This window comes from Phoca vitulina, unplaced genomic scaffold (genome assembly GCF_004348235.1).
Source record: "Phoca vitulina isolate PV1807 unplaced genomic scaffold, GSC_HSeal_1.0 scaffold139, whole genome shotgun sequence".
NCBI lineage: Eukaryota > Metazoa > Chordata > Mammalia > Carnivora > Phocidae > Phoca > Phoca vitulina.
The window spans coordinates 335046-356549 of NW_022589842.1; the positions used below are offsets into that span (position 1 = coordinate 335046).

The 21504-nt window shown below is 40.9% G+C and overlaps 1 protein-coding gene across 9 annotated transcripts in view; it reads right to left on the reverse strand.

Annotated features, from left to right (window-relative positions):
* CEP192 (centrosomal protein 192) overlaps nt 1-21504 on the reverse strand; it is a 145104-nt gene that overhangs the window by 1749 nt on the left and 121851 nt on the right. For 5 of the 9 annotated variants that reach the window (XM_032399206.1, XM_032399204.1, XM_032399205.1 and 2 more), the window contains 9 exons: nt 21147-21270; nt 19137-19242; nt 18500-18707; nt 16025-16104; nt 15018-15113; nt 10985-11104; nt 10442-10563; nt 7199-7328; nt 6646-6704 (listed from right to left, as the gene is read on the reverse strand). In XM_032399206.1, the coding sequence (XP_032255097.1) occupies nt 6646-6704; nt 7199-7328; nt 10442-10563; nt 10985-11104; nt 15018-15113; nt 16025-16104; nt 18500-18707; nt 19137-19242; nt 21147-21270 (1045 nt within the window). Of the gene's footprint in view, nt 1-6645; nt 6705-7198; nt 7329-10441; nt 10564-10984; nt 11105-15017; nt 15114-16024; nt 16105-18499; nt 18708-19136; nt 19243-21146; nt 21271-21504 lie in introns of those variants that run through there. The other 4 variants (XM_032399203.1, XM_032399207.1, XM_032399208.1 and 1 more) reach the window with 4 other exon arrangements.

Sequence of the window (21504 nt, forward strand, 5' to 3'; positions counted from 1 at the left end):
AAGTATTATGTTGGGAGGTTTCTGTTCATAACACTAGGTCCCAAGAGCTTCACAAATATACCTTTATTCCCGTGGTGAATGAGACCACATATACTTTATCATAGCCTATGTGATGTCACTGACTTTTAGTTTTAATTGTCTTAAGTGAAAATTTATAGCTTTTAGACTTTCCTCAGGGGAAGGTACTTCATCCCTGAGTCTCATCTATGAACTACATGTTTTAAAGTTTAACAATCAGAACTGATAGATGCTTTTGTTTCCAATATATTTCCTGATAAAACTCAGTACAGTGTTAGCTTTTGGGTGTACAACAGCAGTGGGCTAGAAATTTAGAAAAGTTTTTAGTATTTCAAAGCCCTTTCTCTGGACATAACTAGTAAGGCAGAATTTAAAAAATGTAAAATCTTTAAAAAATAATAATAATAAAAATAAAAATAAATTAAAAATAAATAAAAATGTATGCATGCACACACACATACACTCAGTTTTTAAAAGTCTGGGTTATTTTCCCCAAATGCATTATACCCTAATTTCTTGTATCAAAGCTAATGTGCCTTTTTAAAAAATGGTACCTAGTCCTTAGCACTGACAAACTACTATTTTATCTTTCATGTTAGCATTTCAGTATCCAGAATAATGTACAATTTGCCAACTTAAGAGACTTTATAACTTACGAATTACTAAAAGTAATAAAGTACCCTGAAATAAATCTGACAGATCCATCATTAACAAATTTTAATATGGAACATAGAACTGTTCCATATTCAACTGAGAACGTGTTTTTTTTTTTTTTTTTTTTTTTTTTTTTTTTTAAGATTTTATTTATTTGCGAGAGAGAGAATGAGAGACAGAGAGCATGAGAGGGAGGAGGGTCAGAGGGAGAAGCAGACTCCCTGCCGAGCAGGGAGCCCGATGTGGGACTCGATCCCGGGACTCCAGGATCATGACCTGAGCCGAAGGCAGTCGCTTAACCAACTGAGCCACCCAGGCGCCCCAGAGAACGTGTTTTTAAAATGTATTATGATAAACATGTATCATTTGCTTTAGATTTACAGGTACTCTGAATAAACTAGAATGTAATTTAGAAAGAACTGTGACTATCATTCTCAATGGGGAAAAGATGAGAGCCTTTCCCTTAAGATCAGGAACACGACAAGGATGCCCACTCTCGCCACTATTGTTCGACATAGTACTAGAAGTCCTAGCAACAGCAATCAGACAACAAAAAGGAATAAACGGTATTCAAATTGGCAAAGAAGAAGTCAAACTCTCTCTCTTCGCAGATGACATGATACTTTATGTGGAAAATCCAAAGACTCCACCCCCAAATTACTAGAACTTATATAGCAATTCAGTAATGTGGCAGGATACAAAATCAATGCACAGAAATCAGTCGCTTTCTTATACACTAACAATACAACTGTAGAAATAGAAATTAGAGAAATGATTCTATTTACAATAGCACCAGAAACCATAAGATACCTCAGAATAAACCTAACCAAAGAGGTAAAGGATCTGTACTCTAGGAACCACAGAACACTCATGAAAGAAATTGAAGAAGACACAAAAAGATGGAAAAACATTCCATGCTCATGGATCAGAAGGATAAACATTGTTAAAGTGTCTACGCTGCCCAGAGCAATCTATACCTTCAACGCCATCCCGATCAAAATTCCAATGACATTTTTCAAAGTGCTGGAACTAATGATCCTAAAATTTGTATGGAATCAGAAAAGACCCCAAATCGCCAAGGAAATGTTAAAAAAGAAAAACAAAGCTGGGGGCATCACGTTGCCTGATTTCAAGCTATATTACAAAGCAGTGATCACCAAGTCAGCATGATACTGGCACAAAAACAGACATATAGACCAATGGAACAGAATAGAGAGCCCAGATATGGACCCTCAACTCTATGGTCAAATAATCTTTGACAAAGCAGGAAAAAATATGCAATGGAAAAAAGACAGTCTCTTCAATAAATGGTGCTGGGAAAATTGGGCAGCTATATACAGAAGAATGAAACTCGACCATTCTCTAACACCATACACAAAGATAAACTCAAATGGATGAAAGACCTCAATGTGAGACAGGAATCCATCAAAATCCTAGAGGAGAACATAGGCAATAACCTCTTCAACATCAGCCATAGCAACTTCTTTCAAGCTACATCTCCAAAGGCAAGTGAAACAAAAGCAAAAATGAACTTTTGGGACTTAAGATAAAAAGCTTCTGCACAGCAAAGGAAACAGTCAACAAAACAAAGAGGCAACCCACAGAATGGGAGAAGGTATTTGCAAATAACACTACAAAGGGCTGATATCCAAGATCTATAAAAAACTTCTCAAACTCAACACCCAAAAAACAGATAATCAAGTCAAAAAATGGGCAGAAGACATGAACAGACACTTCTCAAAAGAAGACATACAAATGGCTAACAGACACATGAAAAATCTTCATCATCATTAGCCATCAGGGAAATTCAAATCAAAACCACATTGAGATACAAAAACTGACAAGGCAAAAAACAACAAATGTTGGAGAGGTTGTGGAGAAAGGGGAACCCTCTTACACTGTTGGTGGGAATGCAAGTTGGTACAGCCACTTTGGAAAAAAGTGTGGAGGTTCCTCAAAAAAATGAAAAGAGAGCTACCCTATGACCCAGCAATTGCACTACTGGGTATCTACCCCAAAGACACAGATGTAGTGAAACGAAGGGCCATATGCACCCCAATGTTCATAGCAGCAATGTCCGTAATAGCCAAACTGTGGAAAGAGCCGAGATGCCCTTCAACAGATGAATGGATAAAGAAGATGTGGTCCATATATACAATGGAATATTACTCAGCTGTCAGAAAGGATGAATACCCAACTTTTACATCAATATGGATGGGACTGGAGGAGATTATGCCAAGTGAAATAAGTCAAGCAGAGAAAGTCAATTATCATATGGTTTCACTTATTTGTGGAACAAAAGGAAAAGCATGGAGGACATTAGGAGAAGGAAGGGAAAAATAAAGGGAGGGAAATCGGAAGGAGAGATGAACCATGAGAGACTATGGACTCTGAGAAACAAACTGAGGGTTTTAGAGGGGAGGGGGGTGGGGGGATGGGTTAGCCCGGTGATGGGTATTAAGGAGGGCACATACTGTATGGAGCATTGGGTATTATATGAAAACAATGAATTGTGGATCACTACATCAAAAACTAATGATGTACTGTGTGGTGACTAACATAATAAAATAAAATTTAAAAAAATATAACTGTGCAATTTAACACAGCTCTAGAATACTAAAACATGGATATATTTAACATAGTACATGTACTATTATTAAAAACTGCTTTAACCTCTCTTTCTCTCTCCTCTACACACACACACGCTTAAAAGGCAAAAGGTAAGAGTAAAGTATGCTGAACCCAGAGCAGAGGTCTAGTTCAAAATCCCTTACTAGCTGAGGAGTAACGTTAGAGCAAAGACACAGCCGAGAGTGAGGCAGTGTTTGTGGAAGATTGCTCTAGACCACCTCCTAACTACATGCCCCCATCTACAGGACCTACGAAGTCTATAAACCAGATTTCCTTCCTTTTTTTTTTTTAATTGTAAAGGAATACTCTGTGTAGGAAAAAAGTAGCCCGTTAGCACAGCTGAGGTACCATCATTATCAAAGAAATTGAAAAGAAGTGACAAACTCCTTGGTTCCTGCGTGTTGTTAAGAAGTAATGACGGCTCAGTGACAGCGCTGTCCCTGGCTGTGACTTTGGCTGAGAAGCGTCCTTCCCTCCGGAATGACACAGGGTCTGGCAGCTCAGCAGCAGGAGGCTAGGAGGCGGGGTGCATGCAGACATGGGCATGGGACACCGGAGATGCGCTACTATAACGTCTCAGCAGATTAGACTTGAATAAAACAATAGGCTAACAGAAGAATGCTTTTCAGGGCTAAGTGGGAACATAAACAAATTCTTTTTACAGAGATAGGACAGAAATGATCACCTAGAGCCCCCAAAACAAACTTTACAAAAAAGTGGATAATCAGGGTTTCCTTTTTCCTAATACCTTCTTTATAATCTATTGCTTTAAGGGGGCTATATCCCCAACACACACCCATGCTCCCCACCTCTGAACCAGGCAAAACCCCTGTGGCCCCTGGGGGAAGCTCTCCTATTTAAGTGGCAGTCAGTTTATATCCCAAAGGCCTTGGGCCACTTTCACATTTCAGTGCAAGAACTACCCAGAGCAGCCCCATCAGGCGTCACAACTGCCCTATTTAAGTAAGGCACAGATTACCTCATGTACCCTACAGATGACTAAAGTCACATTATTACTCTGGAAGGCTGGAGTTCATGGTGTCATAGAGCAGAGAGTGATCTAATGAACAAAAACATCACTAATGAAAAGCTGGGAACTGCTTCTCAGATTCTCAGAACAGATTTTGTTCAGCTGCCAAAGCAAGCTAACCGTTGCTTTCAACCAGCATTTGTAGTTCATGAGTCCCTGTCCAAAGTCAAAGTGGGATAAACACAAAAGCACTCAACACTTACAAGAAGAACAGGCAGCACTATCTCAGTTTTGTGGTAAAAATTTTCAAGTGAGATACTGTGGCAAAGTTTTGCTTCTTCTCCAAAGCTGAAAGAAGTCATTCTTATGGAGTACAAAGAAACCAGCTTTTCTGCCTAACTTTCTGTAAACTTTCAGCCTATGCAGGGGTCTTGAGAGAAGTTTTCTATGAGCCGGGGTTTACTTCACTTGGTCTTCTTACTCATGTATTTAGCAGTGCCCACCTACTGTAACACAGAGTCTAACATCACCAGTCCTAAATCAGTAGGGCAAAGCCTCATTAATTGGAGGCCCGCAGGCTGCTGGGAGTCAGGGACTCAGAGTACAGAAGCTAGAAAACATGTGGTTAGTTGCTTTTTAAAACTTAGGCCTTTCTCTTCCATGTGGCTGTTGAAGGGATTAAAGGAAAAGCACGGACACAAAAATGTGGTGTTCCATTCTAATCCATGGGGTCGGTGGTCCTGATGGACCCTGCCGGTAAGGCCGGCTGAAAGGAAGGTGTTGTCAGTTCTGCCGATGACGCTACCGCCTGCCGAGTGCCTCCCAGGGCTAGGTGCACACACCTGCACATCGCTTACGTCCTTCTCCTAACGAGCCCATGCTGCCAGGAGCATTGTCATCTCTCTTTCACAGATCAGGAAACCAAGGCTTAGAGAGATGAGGCCTATGATAACTTTCTAGCTACATTCATTGTTTAATTTGCAGTTTATGCTCTTAGGTCAGGCCCTGGGAGGCAAAGGAAGTGCTGGGCCCTCAAGTACATGAAGATCAGGTTTTACAGGGTGGAGGCTGGGAGGGGAGGTGGAAGAGATGAAGACAGAAAAGAGAAAGAGGTGAGGGAACGGGCCTCCCCCCACAGCATCTTTTCAGTATCTAGAGATACGGGTAACCTTCCAGAGTATGGCTCTGCTAGTCTTAGTGCCTCAGAGGCAGTCCTAGAATGTTTACAGGGTGGTCCAAGTTTTCATGGAACAGAACATGTTTTTGGAATCACCTAATACTAAAATAAAAGAGTTTATAGTTAATTAAATGGCTTAATTAAAAATTCAAAGATGGAGATAAAATTATTCTTCAGTGTTAAGTCTGATAGAACCCTACTATTAAAATTCTAAATAACAGTGACAACCCAGTTTGAGATTTCAATCTAAATATATATCATATAAAAAAAAATAAATGTAGATCATACGGAAAACAAAAAGTAGCAAGGATGACAAGAAAACAAGGCCCTGGTTTAAGAAGAATAGGGTATTTCGGGATGCCTGGGTGGCTCAGTCGGTTAAGCATCTGCCTTTGGTTCAGGTCATGATCCCAAAGCCCCATATCAGGCTCCCTGCTCAGCGGGGAGCCTGCTTCTCCCTCTCCCTCTACCCCTCCCCCCAGCTTGTGCTCTCTCTCTCTCTCTCTCTCTCAAATAAATCTTAAAAAAAAAAAAAGTACAGGTATTTGAAGAATGACAACTAGAAAAATATCATATTAAAGTTTCCCAATTAATCTGGGAAGGTTTTTGTCCTAATTACTGAAAATTTAACTCCCTGATCCTTAGCATAGTGAAAATAACATTTAAAGAAGAAATTATTCTAGGGGTGCCTGGGTGGCTCAGTCACTGGGCGTCTGCCAGGGTCCTGGGATTGAGCCCCACATCAGACTCCCTGCTCAGCGGGAAGCCTGCTTCTAGAACCCTCTCCCACCCCCCTTGCTTGTGTTCTCTGTCAAATAAATAAATAAATAAAATGTTTAAAAAAAAAAAAAAAAGAAGAAATTATTCTAAATCACAAGGTAATTAATGTTCTATGTATTTATGTGATGGGCAAAATACCTGGTAACAGGAATCACATGCTAAATCCAAAACCTCTCACAAAATTTGGGTTGCCAGATAGTAAAGCACACTTGTGGGCAGTCACGAAATGCTTTCCTGGCAGGTTCCTCAGCTCTTTTTTAATTGACAAGGAATGCTCTGTGGTGCTGATGATGGAGATGAGGGGCTATAATGGAGGTGGGGAGAGTTCACAAGTCCCAACTCCCAGGAGAAATCCTGAAGTCCTGAAAACAGTCCTGCACTAGGATGAGAACATTTTGATTTACGATAAACTCACCTCAAAGAATATTTTGAATGTTTGACGTAGAAAGGCTCTCTGGGACTTAAAAACTTGAGCTGGAATTTAATATGAAACACTTTATTAAGTTATGCAAGTTAGGTATTTGAGCATACTTTAAAACATACCATGCATTTCTTTAATTAAAGGTATTTAGTAAATTTAAGTATAGCCACAAAATTAGGTGAGACAATAAATGCTCATGGAAACACATTTAAAATAATTCTAGTATGAATTTACTCTAGTTCTGACTAGAGTAAATGTTATCCAGAAATATATTGGTGTGATGGTACAGAAGAATAAGAAAACTCAGAAAAAAATTAAAAATGAAAATATGAAAACAAATGCCAAATATTTTCAATTTTCAGATAAAGGGTCATGAACTTCCCATGAGCTTCTTTTCAAATACAGTATAAGGCATTTAAAAAATTAACTCAATATTATAACTTAAAGTATAATTTATAAAACAAGCTTCTAAATTATCAGGAAAATATTTATCAAATAGTTGAATACATCCGCTTTCCCAAAACCCCCAGTACTATTTCCAACTTACAGAGTGCATAATGAAAGAATTATTTCGCAAGTTGACTTTCAATGTCCTTGATTCCCCAACCCTAGTAGGCAGAAACCGATACACATCTTCTGGGGCATAAACTCCACGGTGCGTCAAGTCAAGCTGTCTGCTTTGGAAACAGGTTTAAAAGTCAACTATTTAAAATCCAGAGTAATTTAAACAATTTATATATATTCAACAAGGAAGTGTTTTGTTTTGATTTGTATTTTCTCCACAACTCAGCTGGAAACTAGTTCTGTAATGGCAACTTCATTAATCTGTATCAAGACAGAACGCCCGGCATAGTACTCTGATAACGTGCAGGGTCAGCTGCTACATGGGACAGGACACAGGTGACAGCACCACCTCTGCCCCTTTCTCCCTGGGGACTGGCTTTCCACTTGCCTCACACCCCACGTGCATGCAGGTGCTCCTGTCACCTTAGTTCACTTCACCGGATGATCTTCATTTTTCCGGACAGACTACCCTGACAGTGGGACACAAGCTCTGGCTTCTCGGCAGCATTTGATGGCAGTGGCTGAAATGCCAGGCTCAGTCTGTGCAGGCTCATCCCCACTCCCTCACCACCAATGCTGCTGTCCCCTGTGGCTTGGCCCCGGACATCCCTAACTGCTCTAGCTGCAGTCTCCCTAGGCAATCCCAGCTCGATGCTCCAGCAACCCCACCCCTATGTGACTCCCAGATATTCATGCTCAGCTCACACTGAACTTCTGGGCAACATGCCTATCACTACACAGTGACCTGGCACCACAAATACAGACTAAACCTGGGATCCTTCTTCTCAGACCTGACCCTCCACTTGTATTTCTGTCTGGGAGCCAACTTTGACTCCCCTTCTCTCTCAAGCCCCCTTACTCAACCCATTCACTAGGTCCTTCAAATTTCCTTCCTATATACCTCTCAGATCTATCCATTTCTCATCATCTTCCTTGACACTGCTTTAGTCCTAAACTACTTAAAAACAGCTTCTGATGGGGCGCCTGGGTGGCTCAGTCGTTAAGCATCTGCCTTCGGTCGTGTTCCCAGGGTCCTGGGATGGAGCCCTGCATCGGGCTCCCTGCTCGGCGGGAAGCCTGCTTCTCCCTCTCCCACTCCCCCTGCTTGTGTTCCCTCTCTTGCTGTGTCTCTCTCTGTCAAATAAATAAGTAAAATCTTTAAAAAAAAAAAAAAAAAAAGCTTCTGACTTATTTTACCATATCTACTCTTGCCTCCTAATCAGACCGTACCACAGCCAGAGGATTTTTCTATAAATACTCAAATCTGATCATGTCACTCATGGCTTCCAATAGCTTCCCAGATAAACCCCAAATAAACATGTGACATGCGAGGCCCTGCACAGTCTGCCTCTCCCCACCAGCCCTCTGGCCTCATCTCACACTACTCTCCCTCCCTCTGGGCTCTAGGCCTCTATGCTACCTTTGGTTCCTCAAGGGCCAACAATCCCCACAACCTGGTCTTACAAGGCCAGGAACTTTTCCTATGCTCATCACCTCCATCATTTCCACTCATTCTCCTCAACTTAAAGGTCCCATTTCAGGGAGGCTCTTGCCGGGTAGCACACATCAAGCTCCCTCTGTCGTGTTTCCCATGTTTCCTGTTTATTTCCTTCCAGTCCTTTCCACGGGTTGTAACAAAGCCATTTGTGATGTGGCTCTTTCTCTGGGAGATAAAGCCCCTGGAGGCAAGGACTAGGGCAGTTTTGCCGCCACTACCTGGCACATGATGTGTGCTCCGTAAAGAGGAGATGAACAAATGAGTAAGTAGCATCAAAAGAGTGTGGTTAGAACACATAATCTTTAAAGGAGCCTCATTTCTTACAAAATGCATTACTTACTGCCATTAGAAAATAAATGACAACATGTATATTAAATTTAGCAGGTATTTAACATATAATTTTCTTACAAGTGTCTTCCTCCAGAACAAAGTTAGATCTAAATATTAGTTAATTAAGGATTGTAAGAAACATGTTTATTAAGTAAAATACTTAAATACTATAATTAGAGCTGTGTGAGCTGCTGGTATAAAAAACACATTTTAAAAAGTTTTAAGGGGTGGGCGCCTGGGTGGCTCAGTCGTTAAGCGTCTGCCTTCGGCTCAGGTCATGATCCCGGGGTCCTGGGATCGAGCCCCGCATCGGGCTCCCTGCTCGGCGGGAAGCCTGCTTCTCCCTCTCCCACTCCCCCTGCTTGTGTTCCCTCTCTCGCTGTGTCTTTCTCTGTCAAATAAATAAATAAAATCTTAAAAAAAAATCATAGCTGGGGCGCCTGGGTGGCTCAGTCGTTAAGCATCTGCCTTCGGCTCAGGTCATGATCCCAGGGTCCTGGGATCGAGCCCTGCATCGGGCTCCCTGCTCCACGGGAGGCCTGCTTCTTCCTCTCCCACTCCCCCTGCTTGTGTTCCCTCTCTCACTGTCTCTCCCTCTGTAAAATAAATAAATACAATCTTTAAAAAAAAAAAAAAAAAAGTTTTAAGGGGTGCCTGGCTGGCTCAGTCGGAGGAGCATGCGTGACTCTTGATCTTGGGGTCATGAGTTCGAGCCCCACACTGGGTGTAGAGATTACTAAAAAATATAATAAACTATTAAAAAAATAAAAATTAAAGTTTTTAAGAATCTACTTTCATACAGTGTTTTTGGGAACATAAAATGGTATGGTCACTTTGGTTAAACTATTTGGCAGTTTGTTTTAAAGTTAAACACATGCTTACCATATGACCCAGCAATTCTACTCTTCAGGTATTTTTATCCAAAAGAAATTTAAAAATATGTCCACAAAAGTACACATACAATAGTGTTCATAGCACCCTCACTTATAATGGCTCCAAATGAGAAGCCACCCAAATGTCATCAGGAAAATGAACCAATTGTGGTATGTTCACATAAAGCAATACTCAACAATGAAAAGGGACAAACTACATATATACTCTGTAACACAAATGAATCCCAAAAACATGTGTGGTGAAAGAAGCCAGACTCAAGGAGTGTGTATGTGTATGAAATTCAACAAAACTAACCTCTGGCAATAGATCAGAACAGAACAAATCTGGGGTGAAGGCGGGGCTGACTGCAAAGGGATATGTAAGAGCTTTCTGGGTGAGAGAAATATTCTCTATTTTGATTGGAGGGGAAGCAATGCATGTAGGTCACTGAGCATTTTACTGAATATAATTATATCTCAATAAAGTACTGGAAAAAACGTCGTAAGAATGACAAAACCAACATACCCTGGTATGGGAGCAGAAGCCTCTGATACAGCTTGTCTTCGGGGCTTAACTAAATTATCTAGTTTAATGAGGGAGTTTGTGGAAATGCGTGAACTTTCAGACTCATTTTCTGCTTTGACACTCTGTATAAAAAACAAAAAAAATCACAGGGTAGGGGAAGGAAAAATAAATACTCTTGGAAAATATGTTGAATTCTATTATTTCCTTCATAGTTTTTAAAAGAAAACTTTAATTTTTAAATTCCCGCAATCCTTCCATATTTTACTGTTCAGCTTCTTTTACACACACACACACACACACACACACAATCTTACCTAATCAAGTCAAACACAGATTTCATAGAGCCAAACCCAGACCTCAAACATGCCAATCAATAAAACCAAACGAGAAATTAAGATTACAGGGCCAGACAACAGAATTAATGAAATTAGAATAATACCAGGAAAACAGTCTGCATTTTCAGGACAGTTTTCCATGTCAGTTTCACTTACTGTTTTTAATATACACACACAATAATTTACTTAAGTTCAGCGTAATACTCACTTGTCCAGAGAGTTGAAATCTCAGGGTATGTTTCATGTGGGGCTCTTTAAGGGGGTGACACTCAACATCCCAAAACTGAGCATAATCCCCTCTATCCCTGGGCAAAAAAGTGATGGAGACCTACAAAACAACACATCCAGGGGAGAAATTTAGACACTAAGCCTCATACACCATATAGTTGGTATATGGTTTAGCACTGGCTAGGCTAGTTTTGCCACTAACTGAAAAGGAATTTGAACAATTCTTTTGGTAGAAAATTATACCAGATTCAAGATAACACTTTTCTTTAGGGCTCTGTGTAACATATTCCTCAAAATGCAAATGCTATTTACATTACCAAAAAATTCTAGAGCTGTCAAGTACAAGACCTAAATGAGGAAGGTCAACCCCAGAAACACAATCCAGTCTTTCATTGCAATGCTTATAGAACCCTCTGCTGGCCACGCAGTAAAGGCCTGAGGCCTGAAACCAGTTATACCGACCACACTCCTCAAAGTTATACATGTGAACTGTATGTGTACAACCTGTAAAAAGCTCAGTAATGAGAAAGTTGTCGTATTTAAAAACAGTATTTTATAAAGTTTACCAGTGTTAAGTGTTTCCTTTATCAAAGAATTCAGTGTTAAAAATACTATTAGCTACATTAACCACTAATCAGTATCTATGAGTCTGGACTTAACATTAAAACTGTTAAATGACCCAATTTCTGTCAATACAGAACATAAGAAACAATGCAGCCAGCCAGTCTTAGGGTGTGGAGGCAAAGGCAGGATACTGATGGAGGAGAGGTGGTCATCAAGATTAGGGAATTACACTGTTAAAGAGGGTGGGGACACTGCGAAGATCAAGGAAAAAAGAATGAAAAAAAAAACAACCATGTCCTAAATGGTGAAACTCTACGAATTATCTGGAACCACGGGGCATTATAGTACCATGTACTCTACAAATCCCACCAAACACTGTCTTCCAATACCAAAAATAAACAAAGAGGAGGGGACAACCTACTAGTACTGTATGTGATACACAGTAGACACATAATAGGAACTTTAACATTCATTAGCTCATTTAATCCCATTCAAACTGACCAATGTTTCAGAATATTACTATGTACATCTCTTATTGTAAGAAACAAGTAACTAACAAACTAATGTTTTCTTCCTTCTGGATCACTATTAGATACATCAATAGTGGTGCTTTTGGGGGAGTATTTCCCTAATGGTCCCAGAAGGATGTGCCTTGCTTTCTTCTCCCCTAACATAAATTAAGTACTCAGATCTGGAATTCAATTGACAAATGTGACCTGACAGTGTGGTAAGCAATGAGTTCAGTCCAAGACATGCAGTGATGAACACAAAAGATCAAAGATCTCACAGAGGTTTCATTTCTATGTTAGGTACTGTGTGAAAGGAGAAATTCCCAGGAGACAATCTAGTCCTGCATCCTTGTTTTTCTATTTTCAAAGTTTCACTGAGATAGAACTCATATACCATACAATTCACCCACTTCAAGTGTAGTCAGGGGTTTTTAGTATATTTCCAGAACTGTGCAACCACGACCACAATCTGATTTTAAAGTATTTTCAACAATCCAAAAAAACCCCAGCCCCATAACCATCAGCAGTCATTCCCCACTCCCCACCTTCACTCCCAGCCCCAACAACCACATACCTACTTTCTGTCTCTACAGATCTACCTATTTTATACATTTCACACAAACTGAGTCATATAATATATGGCCTTTTGTGTCTGGATTGTTTCACTTAGCATGTTTTCAAGATTCATGTGGTAGCATGTTATCAGTACTTCATTCCTTTTTATTGCCAAGTAATATTTCATTGTATGGGTATACATTTTGTTTATCCATCTATCAGGTGAAGGCCATTTGGGTTATTTCTATTCTTTTTGGCTATCTTGAATAAGGCTGCGATGAACACTTGTGTATATGTTTTTATTTGAACACTGGAGATTTTATTTATTTAGTTGACAGAGAAACAGCGCACGAGTAGGGGGGAGGGGCAGAGGGAGATGGAGAAGCAGACTCCCCGATGAGCAGAAAGCCCAATGCGGGGCTAGATCCCAGGATGCTGGGATGAACACCTGAGCGGAAGGTACTTAACCGACTGAGCCACCCAGGAGCCCCTCTTTATTTCTATTCAGATCTTTACCCATTTTTTAAACTGGTTATTTGGGGCGCCTGGGTGGCTCAGATGGTTAAGCGTCTGCCTTTGGCTCAGGTCATGATCCCAGGGTCCTGGGATCGAGTCCTGCATCGGGCTCCCTGCTCAGCGGGGAGCCTGCTTCTCCCTCTGCCTCTCTGTCTCTTATGAATAAATAAAATCTTTTAAAAAAATAAAAATAAAAAAAATAAACTGGTTGTCTTTATATTATCTAGTTGTATGAGTTCTTTACACATTCTGGGTACAAATCCTTCATTAAATGTATGATTTCTAAACATTTTTTCCCCATAATCTGGAATGCCTTTTCACACGGTATCCTTTGATGCACTCAAGTTTTACATTTTGATAATTCACCTATTTTTTCTTTTGTCACTTGTGCTTTACTGGTGTCATATCTAAGAAACCAAGGCTTAACCCAAGGTCATGAATACTTATGTTATCTTCCAGGAATTTTATAGTTTTAGGTCTATGGTCTACTTCAAGTTACCTTTTGCATATGGTGTGAGGTAAGGATCCAACTTAATACTTTTGCATGTGGATATCAGTTGTCCTGGCACCATTTGTTGAAAATATTCTTTCCCTATTGAATTGTCTCAGTACCCTTATTGAAAAAATCAACTGACGATAAATATGAGGGTTTATTTGGGGACCCCAAGTCTATTCCACATATTCTATATGTCTATCCTTATGTCAATACTATAGTTTTGATTACTATGGTTTTGAAAATGAAAAGTATGAATCCTCCAACTTTGTTCTTTTTCAAGATTGCTTTGGTTATGCTGGTTGTCTTGCACATCTATATGAATTTTAGGATCAGTGTGTCAATTTCTTTAAAAAACAAACAAAAAACCAAACACCAGCTGGGATTTTTGATTGAGATTATATTGAATCTGTAGATCAATTTAGGGAGTACTGCTATTTCAGTAATGTTAGATCTTCTGATCCATGAACATGGGATGTCTTTACTGCTGGCTTTTTTTTGCAACCCTTCCCCCACCGCCTTTGCCCCAGATGTTGAACTTTTGTTAAGCAATGTGTCTATTCCCTATTATGCTGCTTTGCCACTACTGTGGGCTGGGAAATGAAAAAAACTATGCTGTAGAATAGTATGTCTTTCCAAAAAAGTCAGAAACCCCCTGGAAGCCTGTTATACAGACCTAGTAAAGTGCACTGGGTTTGTGACTATCACTGCTCAAATATTCTTGTATAGTCAGTAATGAGTTCACAACTATAGTCTAGAACTGATTACAACAAGTCTGCATCTCTGAATAAATGGACCAACGTCATGTAAGTGCTATAGTTTAAATGAGTTTCAGCTGTTAGCATGAAAAAGCATATTACTGAGGCCAAGTGAATGACTAGTGTCACTAAGGGATATTTGAAAAAGCTATGTCAGGTCTACAAGTAAGTTAGAACTTAAGAGGGTCATGGTACTAAAAAGATCCATCACCATTTGCCCATGAAGATATACTGCTGACTATGACATGAACACAGTTGTTTTTGAGCAGTGGCAGATTTTTCTATTACGGCTGGTGGACAAAACTACTGTCTAGATTAGAGCTACTCAAAGTGTGTTGTAAGTACTGGCAGTCTGTGGCCACATGAAGTGGTTATATCAGAATGTAAATCAATCCTACCACTAAGCATGGCATTTTGTTTAGCTGTTTAGAAAGCAAGACCTCTGCTGCAGGAAGCAGTCCACTAACGTGCACTGAGGCGGGTCTTCTCCTGGGGCAAGCCGGTTGTTAGCAGAGCAGCACTGGTCTAGCTGAAGCAACTACTCTGGGTGGAAACAAATGAGGGTCTCCTGGTCAATCAACACCATGTTCTTACTATGAAAAAAATGTCAAAACTCACCTTCCGAATTCCACGGCTTTCTAGTATACCAGAAATAGGAGAACATCTGAATGCTGCATAGGTAGCTCTAAAAACATCTCCACTGTCATCAACTCCCTACAATTATTTAAGCAATCAAATGAAAAAAATATAAAAGTCAGAGTGACACCATGACCTTTATGGTTACCAAGGACACACAAACCCATTTTGCAGGGGCCAGGAGAGCTCAATGCCTGCCTAGGAGTGGGAGTGCTACTTAACTCTACTCACAGAGGCCTCACACTGACGCTCCTCCTTCCATCAACAGCCACTCCTCCCTGGCTACAGTCATCTTTAGGATGGTGCTCATAATGTTGAAACTCAAGGACCCTGAAGACCCTTGCTGAATGTCCATTTTAACATCATATGCAATACCAGTTATTTTTTTTTCAGTAGGTACAGCACTATCTTTTGCACACATTTTGTTAGTATTAGGGCTCAAAACTGCTACTGTCACACAAAATACATGGCAGAAAGGCCACAGCATTCTAAACAACATACATGACAACATGCTCAATTCACGGAGAGCCTACTGGTGGAGACTATTTGCAGTACAGAGTAGGCTAGCACTCATTGACAAAGAACATTCAATTCTGTCTCCTACACTAGCTCCTACCAGCTGAAAACACATAATAGTACTCAGAACGTGGGAAAGAAAAATGCACATGCGTGTGTACGCACACACAATGCTCCATAATAAAATTTTTATATATTTTTCAAAATAAAGTTATTTCAGATAAAAATCAGGTAGGAGGTAGCATTAAATGAGCAAGCACATATTTGCACATACATTCTCTAATCTGACTCTTAAAACCACCTTGTGAAAAAGATGGGGCATGTATTAGCCCCATCTAAAGAAAATCAAGTAAGTGAATTAGTGGGACAAAAAACCCCCAATAATCTCAACCTATGCTCATAATTCAGTATAAAAACACCCTGAATAAAGTTTAAACATTAAAATGAATATATTTAAGGCAACTACTACTGACCTTGACATAAGGTGGAGCTAAGGATGACAGATGCCACTTCACTTCTGTGTTACCATGATTCTCAAGTTCTAGAAAATTTTCTACAAGGAACACACATGTCACAACTCAAACAATTCTTGGAGAAGTAAACAAGCAGATTACTGTGATAATGTGTAATAATGACTAATTATCTCATCATAGGGGAAAAATACACTCATCCGATCCTTAGAGGAGCCCAATGGGAATTTACAGTATTTTTTAACAAAATCAAATTTGACAGATATTTTGTTTTGGATTTAATCAAAGGATAATGAAGGGCTTAAGCAAGAGAGCTATAAGATGATTTACATGTTAATTTAAAGAGTTACTGGCTGCTGTGGAGAGGAGAGACCACAAGGGGGTCAGAGTGGATGAGGAGCCCCGGTAAAATGCCATGGCAGCAGTTGCACTGAGAGAACACATGCGGGGTGGTCTGCATCAGGCTTGAGTCATGGCAGTGGGAGGAAAAGCAGCGGGCAGACAGGGGATCCATTCTGGAGACGGACTGCAAAGGACTTGCTAGTGGACTGTGTGGGAAGAGGGAGGAAGCAAAGAACAAATAACTTCCAGGGATTTGGCTTAATGAGCAGGCAGTGGGGCCACTTACTGACATGGGTAGGGCTGGAGGAGAAGCAGGTTTCATGGGTAAAACAAGAGCTCTGTTTGTGAGATGCCAGCACACAGAAGCTGAGTGGGGTGCAGGGAGAGCCTAGAGAAAGAAGGGGACAGAGGCAGGCCCAGGAAGAAAAAGAGTCATCAGCGAAACCTGAGAAGGAGCATGTGAAGCAGGGAAAACCAGGAGAGGCACAAGAAAAAAAGTAGTCCAAGGAGGAAGGAGCGGTCGCCAGTGTTGAGGGGTCAAATTAACAATGACCCATAGAAGAGACAATCCCTTTTCGGTGACCTCAATAAGCAGGGTCAGGGCAAGGTGGCAGCACCACTTCGTTTACAGCCCGAGGAAATGAAAGCAGGGAGCATAATCCTTCCAGGAGGGAGGGGTGTCATGGAAGCGGGGAGAGCAGCAAGGAGAGGTGGGGCCAAGAAAGGCATTCCTTAAACATGTGATGGCAGAGTGTACTGTGTGCCAACGGAAAGGCATCAACAAAGGGAGAAACTGAGGACACAGGAGAGAGAAGGGGCAGAGGAAGGCCCTGAGGAGGCAAGAATAGATGGGCCTAGATTCCAGGCAGAAAGGTTTGTCTGGGATGGAAACAGAAGCCTCACATTTAGTCTAACGGCTTTTGTATTTGCAATGATGTGTGAGGCAAAATCGAGAGCTGGAAGAGTGAGAGTAGGAGCAGGGGAGGGGCACTGAGAAGAGAGACGTTGTCAGATGACTACAGGAAACGGGGAAGGACACACAGCAAGGAGGGCTGCTAAGAGAAGCGTGGTGCTGAGCGGCATCTGAGAGCAGAGACCCCGAATGCGTGGCTTTCTCTAGCGGCTGCGCCGCTACAGGAGAGACACGGAGCTGGTAGATGGCTGGCTCTCACAAGGGTCCGGATCTTGCCAGTCAGGAATGCAGAGGGAGGGGCACACAGCAGTTGAGAGCGTTCCTAAGGCAGTAACTGCAGTGACAGAGCACAGAATTCAGGCAGAAGCGGCCAAGGCTGGGGTGGGGGAGAGTGAGGAGGCAGCAGGGCCAGTGGCCTGGACGTCTGAATGAGGCCAGAGAGCCGCTGGGACTCCTAGAGGACGCGAGCGGGGCAGATGGAGTCAGGGGATGGGCGATGACCGGGGAGGGACAGGCTTCACAGGCAGTGGAAACTGAGTGTGAGTGGAAGTGAGAGAGGTAAGGAGTGAGGGCCAGGTGACAGAAGGCCCACACCCTTTCCAACAGGTCCCACGTGCAATCCCAGTCACTTAGATGAGCCATCACAGGGAGGGAGGGAGAGAGGGAGGGAAAGCAAAAGCACTGTTCTCAGGACCCTGGAGGAACATTAGCAAGACTGAGTGCCTACTAGGTGACAAACACTATGCCAAGTGCTTTAAATATATTATTTCATTTATTCCTCAAAGCCCTCTGTGAGAGGAGTCAATTATGATGGCCATTTTACAAATGGGGAAACTGAGCATATTTATTTAACCTCTTAGTGCCTCAAAGTCTCATTAGTGAGGGAAAGAACCAGGTTTTACCCACTTTCTCCTCTTCTTCAGCTGCTAACTTATTAGCAGCTCTGGTAAAAGATCTAGTGAGAGCTGAAGAGGGATGGTTCTGACCAGGTAGAATCTGAGACTCCCAGAATATAAACAGTTCTTAAACACCCACATTTTATCATTTTTAAGCTCCCCCAAATCTGGCCTGTCATGGAAATGACTGCCAATGACAACCTGAGTCTCTCCTGAAATAGGGGACAATTTTATCCCTGTCACTACAATAAAGGTCACTAAGAACACAGAGTGTTAGACTCAACAGATCAGTGGCCATGTGAATTCTATAACCTTGTGATATCATACCTGAAGTTTCACCAGGTTCTGTTGCAGGAAAAGTAATAGTCTTGTTTCTTATCTCAACTTTTGTGGAAGGTGGTTTTGTCATTGGTTTCACCAGGTAACTAACTGAAGGCTCAGTTCCTGGAGAAAGGATTCCAAATGTGCTGGAGGCCAAATGAGTGAGGAGTTCTTGCTGAGTTAAGTCTTCACGAATTTGAATTTTCACAATTTTCTGAAATGAGCCAAATAAAGGAAGTAAGACACAAATGGATCTACCATTTTAAAGAAACAATTCTTATTTTTAAAACATAGTGGAGAAAAGTAATGCCAAACAAATGAAACATAGATGGATGAGAAAATTTATTCAGATCTCAAAGTAAATCTTTGACTCTTCCTCTCTCTCCCCCAACTCCCTTCTTTTTCAAAGCAGATTCTGCAAGTTAATAATGGTTTCTAGGCTCCACTCTCCATTCTTGCCCCACCCAGGAGAATCGTTCAGATCACTAATGGAAAAACTCTGTGCTAAGTTCTCTATCTGAATAAGTCTAGTTGGGCTGAAAGAACAGGCCCCTTCATTTCATTTCTGAAAAGTAAGTGCTAATAAGGATCACAACACTTAAGCTGCAAAACAAGAAAAACATTGCTAAAAAAAACAAAGTACCTTCTGTCCATCATCACAGTGTATATAGATTAAACCACTCCATGGGAACATTGAATGTTTTGTGGATAAGGAGGAATTAGGACTCACAAGAATTTGTAGCTTACTCCTGAAAAAAAGAATTTAGTAATGAAAACCAAGAGTATCCTATACTTTAATAGCAATAACCACTAGAGTTATATATGTTCTGTCAATGACCAGCTCTCCTTGTTGCTCAGAAAGAGCAGAGAAGGGGCGCTGCCTGTGTGGCTCAGTTGGTTAAGCGTCTGCCTTCGGCTCAGGTCATGACCCCAGGGTCCTGGGATGGAGCCCCACATCGGGCTCCCTGCTCAGCGAGGAGTCTGCTTCTCCCTCTCCCTGCTGCTCTGCCTACTTATGCTCTCTCTCTCTGTCAAATAATAAATAAAATCTTTAAGAAAAAAAAAAAGAAAAAAGAGCAGAGAAGAGGTGAGATCCCATATATGTCTGCAACAGCCCCAACTCAGTGGCTAACAAAAAGTTGAGTGGCATAAACCCATGAACCTAAGGGGAAAACTCATGTGAAAACAGCCCATACCATAGAAATACCATTTAAAAAGCAATTCAAAATAAAAATTTCTGGAGCACAAGACCAATATACAAAAGCTCTGATCCACTTGATAATAAAGAATGATACAGTTATAGTACAAAGAGAATGAAACAGCAGGAAAAGAAACTGGAAGAAAAAGGGGGAGGGGGTGGAAAGGAAATAAAAAAAGACTGTTTTTTACCCAATTGCTAAAACTTTCTGAGCTCATTATTCTCTTCAAGAGCTATGAAATGTCAAAGATGACTTTTAAATGTGGACAATGTAATCAGATTTGTGACTCAGAAGAAACAACCAGTTACAAAAGACACTTTGGCACCCATGTCAAAAATCGCAGAGCAAGGGTACCTGGGTGGCTCAGACAGATGAGCCTTCAGCTCATCCTGGGATTGAGGGCCGAGTTGGGCTCCCTGCTCAGTGGGGAGTCTGCTTCTCCCTCTGCCCTTCCCCCAACTGTTCATGCACTCTCTCTCTCAAACAAATAAATAAAATAAAATCTTTAAACAAATGGCAGAGCAAGATTATTTTCCATTCCTAACAGCTAAATATGTGGGATGATTTTAAAAATTATTTGTGAACAATCTGTTCTATCATTTCCCTATCTTTTCAACCTTAATTAGTAAATATTTAATTGATTGCTTTGGTCCTAGGAATGTTTCTCTGGAGCATGCCTAACCATACCTTAGGTCAGTATTAGTCAACTAAACTCTTTTAAAATGCAAACTTCATCACTTTGCAAAAGTAAATAAACTTCATGTTGCTCTTCTGCAAAGCTGCCATTCCCAAATAGGAAGCAACTTTGAGATGTGAATGTTTTGCGCCCACCCAGATGAAGTCCCTGAAAAGCTGCAGAATTACAGCTTTACCTCCTATCAATAGTTAAGCTGCACCTAGAGGACTACTTATCAGCATTTGGTCCCCAAGATTTCCTTCTTAGAATATTATTTGTAAAAAATGGCAAGCTAGGTTACGGTTCAGACATATTAAAAGTCAGGACGCTTTGTCTATAAAATGTCCTTTAGACAAAACCAGCAGAATAAGTTGAGCCAGACCCAAGGTAATGAAGTACAGAACCATCTGGGCTTTAGGGACCACCACCCCTCATCATCTGCCCAGCTGTATCCCTTGCTTTGTAATTTGGTACGCGGAGTAATACGTCTGCACAATCTGATGTCTTCCACTTCAGGAACTCTTTCCCATCTAACTCATGTCTCTTAACCCTTTTAGGCTATATACACCCTAAGTGGCTGTGGACATGGGCTCTACTCTGCTACAGAGAATGAATCTTGAACTTCATTGTGGTCCCACAAAACCACATGGAGCTCTGTATAGGGAGCATATGGTAAAATTCTACTGAATAAATTAAAATGGCATAATATCCGATCCTTCAAAAAAGTCACCATGCTAACATCTGAATAACATCTGGAGGAAAGGGAAGCCATACTTACTCTGGCGGGATAAATCCATGTTGTGGTGTTACCGTAAGGCAATGTGCTGGCCAGTACAACTCAAATTTCAGTAACCTAACGGAATTATTTAAAATCTGGAAACATGCAGTTTTTGCCAGATCACCTATTATATCAGATAAATAAAATATAACTTACATTTAGCATTAGTGAAAAAACCCAAATGTTAATAAATAGTAAAAAATGGAATTCTAAATACATTAGTCTACCAACTTAATTTTGCTTTACAGGAATTTCAAATCCCTGGTAAAATAAGACCATTTTGTTTACTCTTAAACTACAAAAATACTGAACAAAGAGAAAAAAAAGGACATCTGGAAATTGTTACCATCTGGTCTTA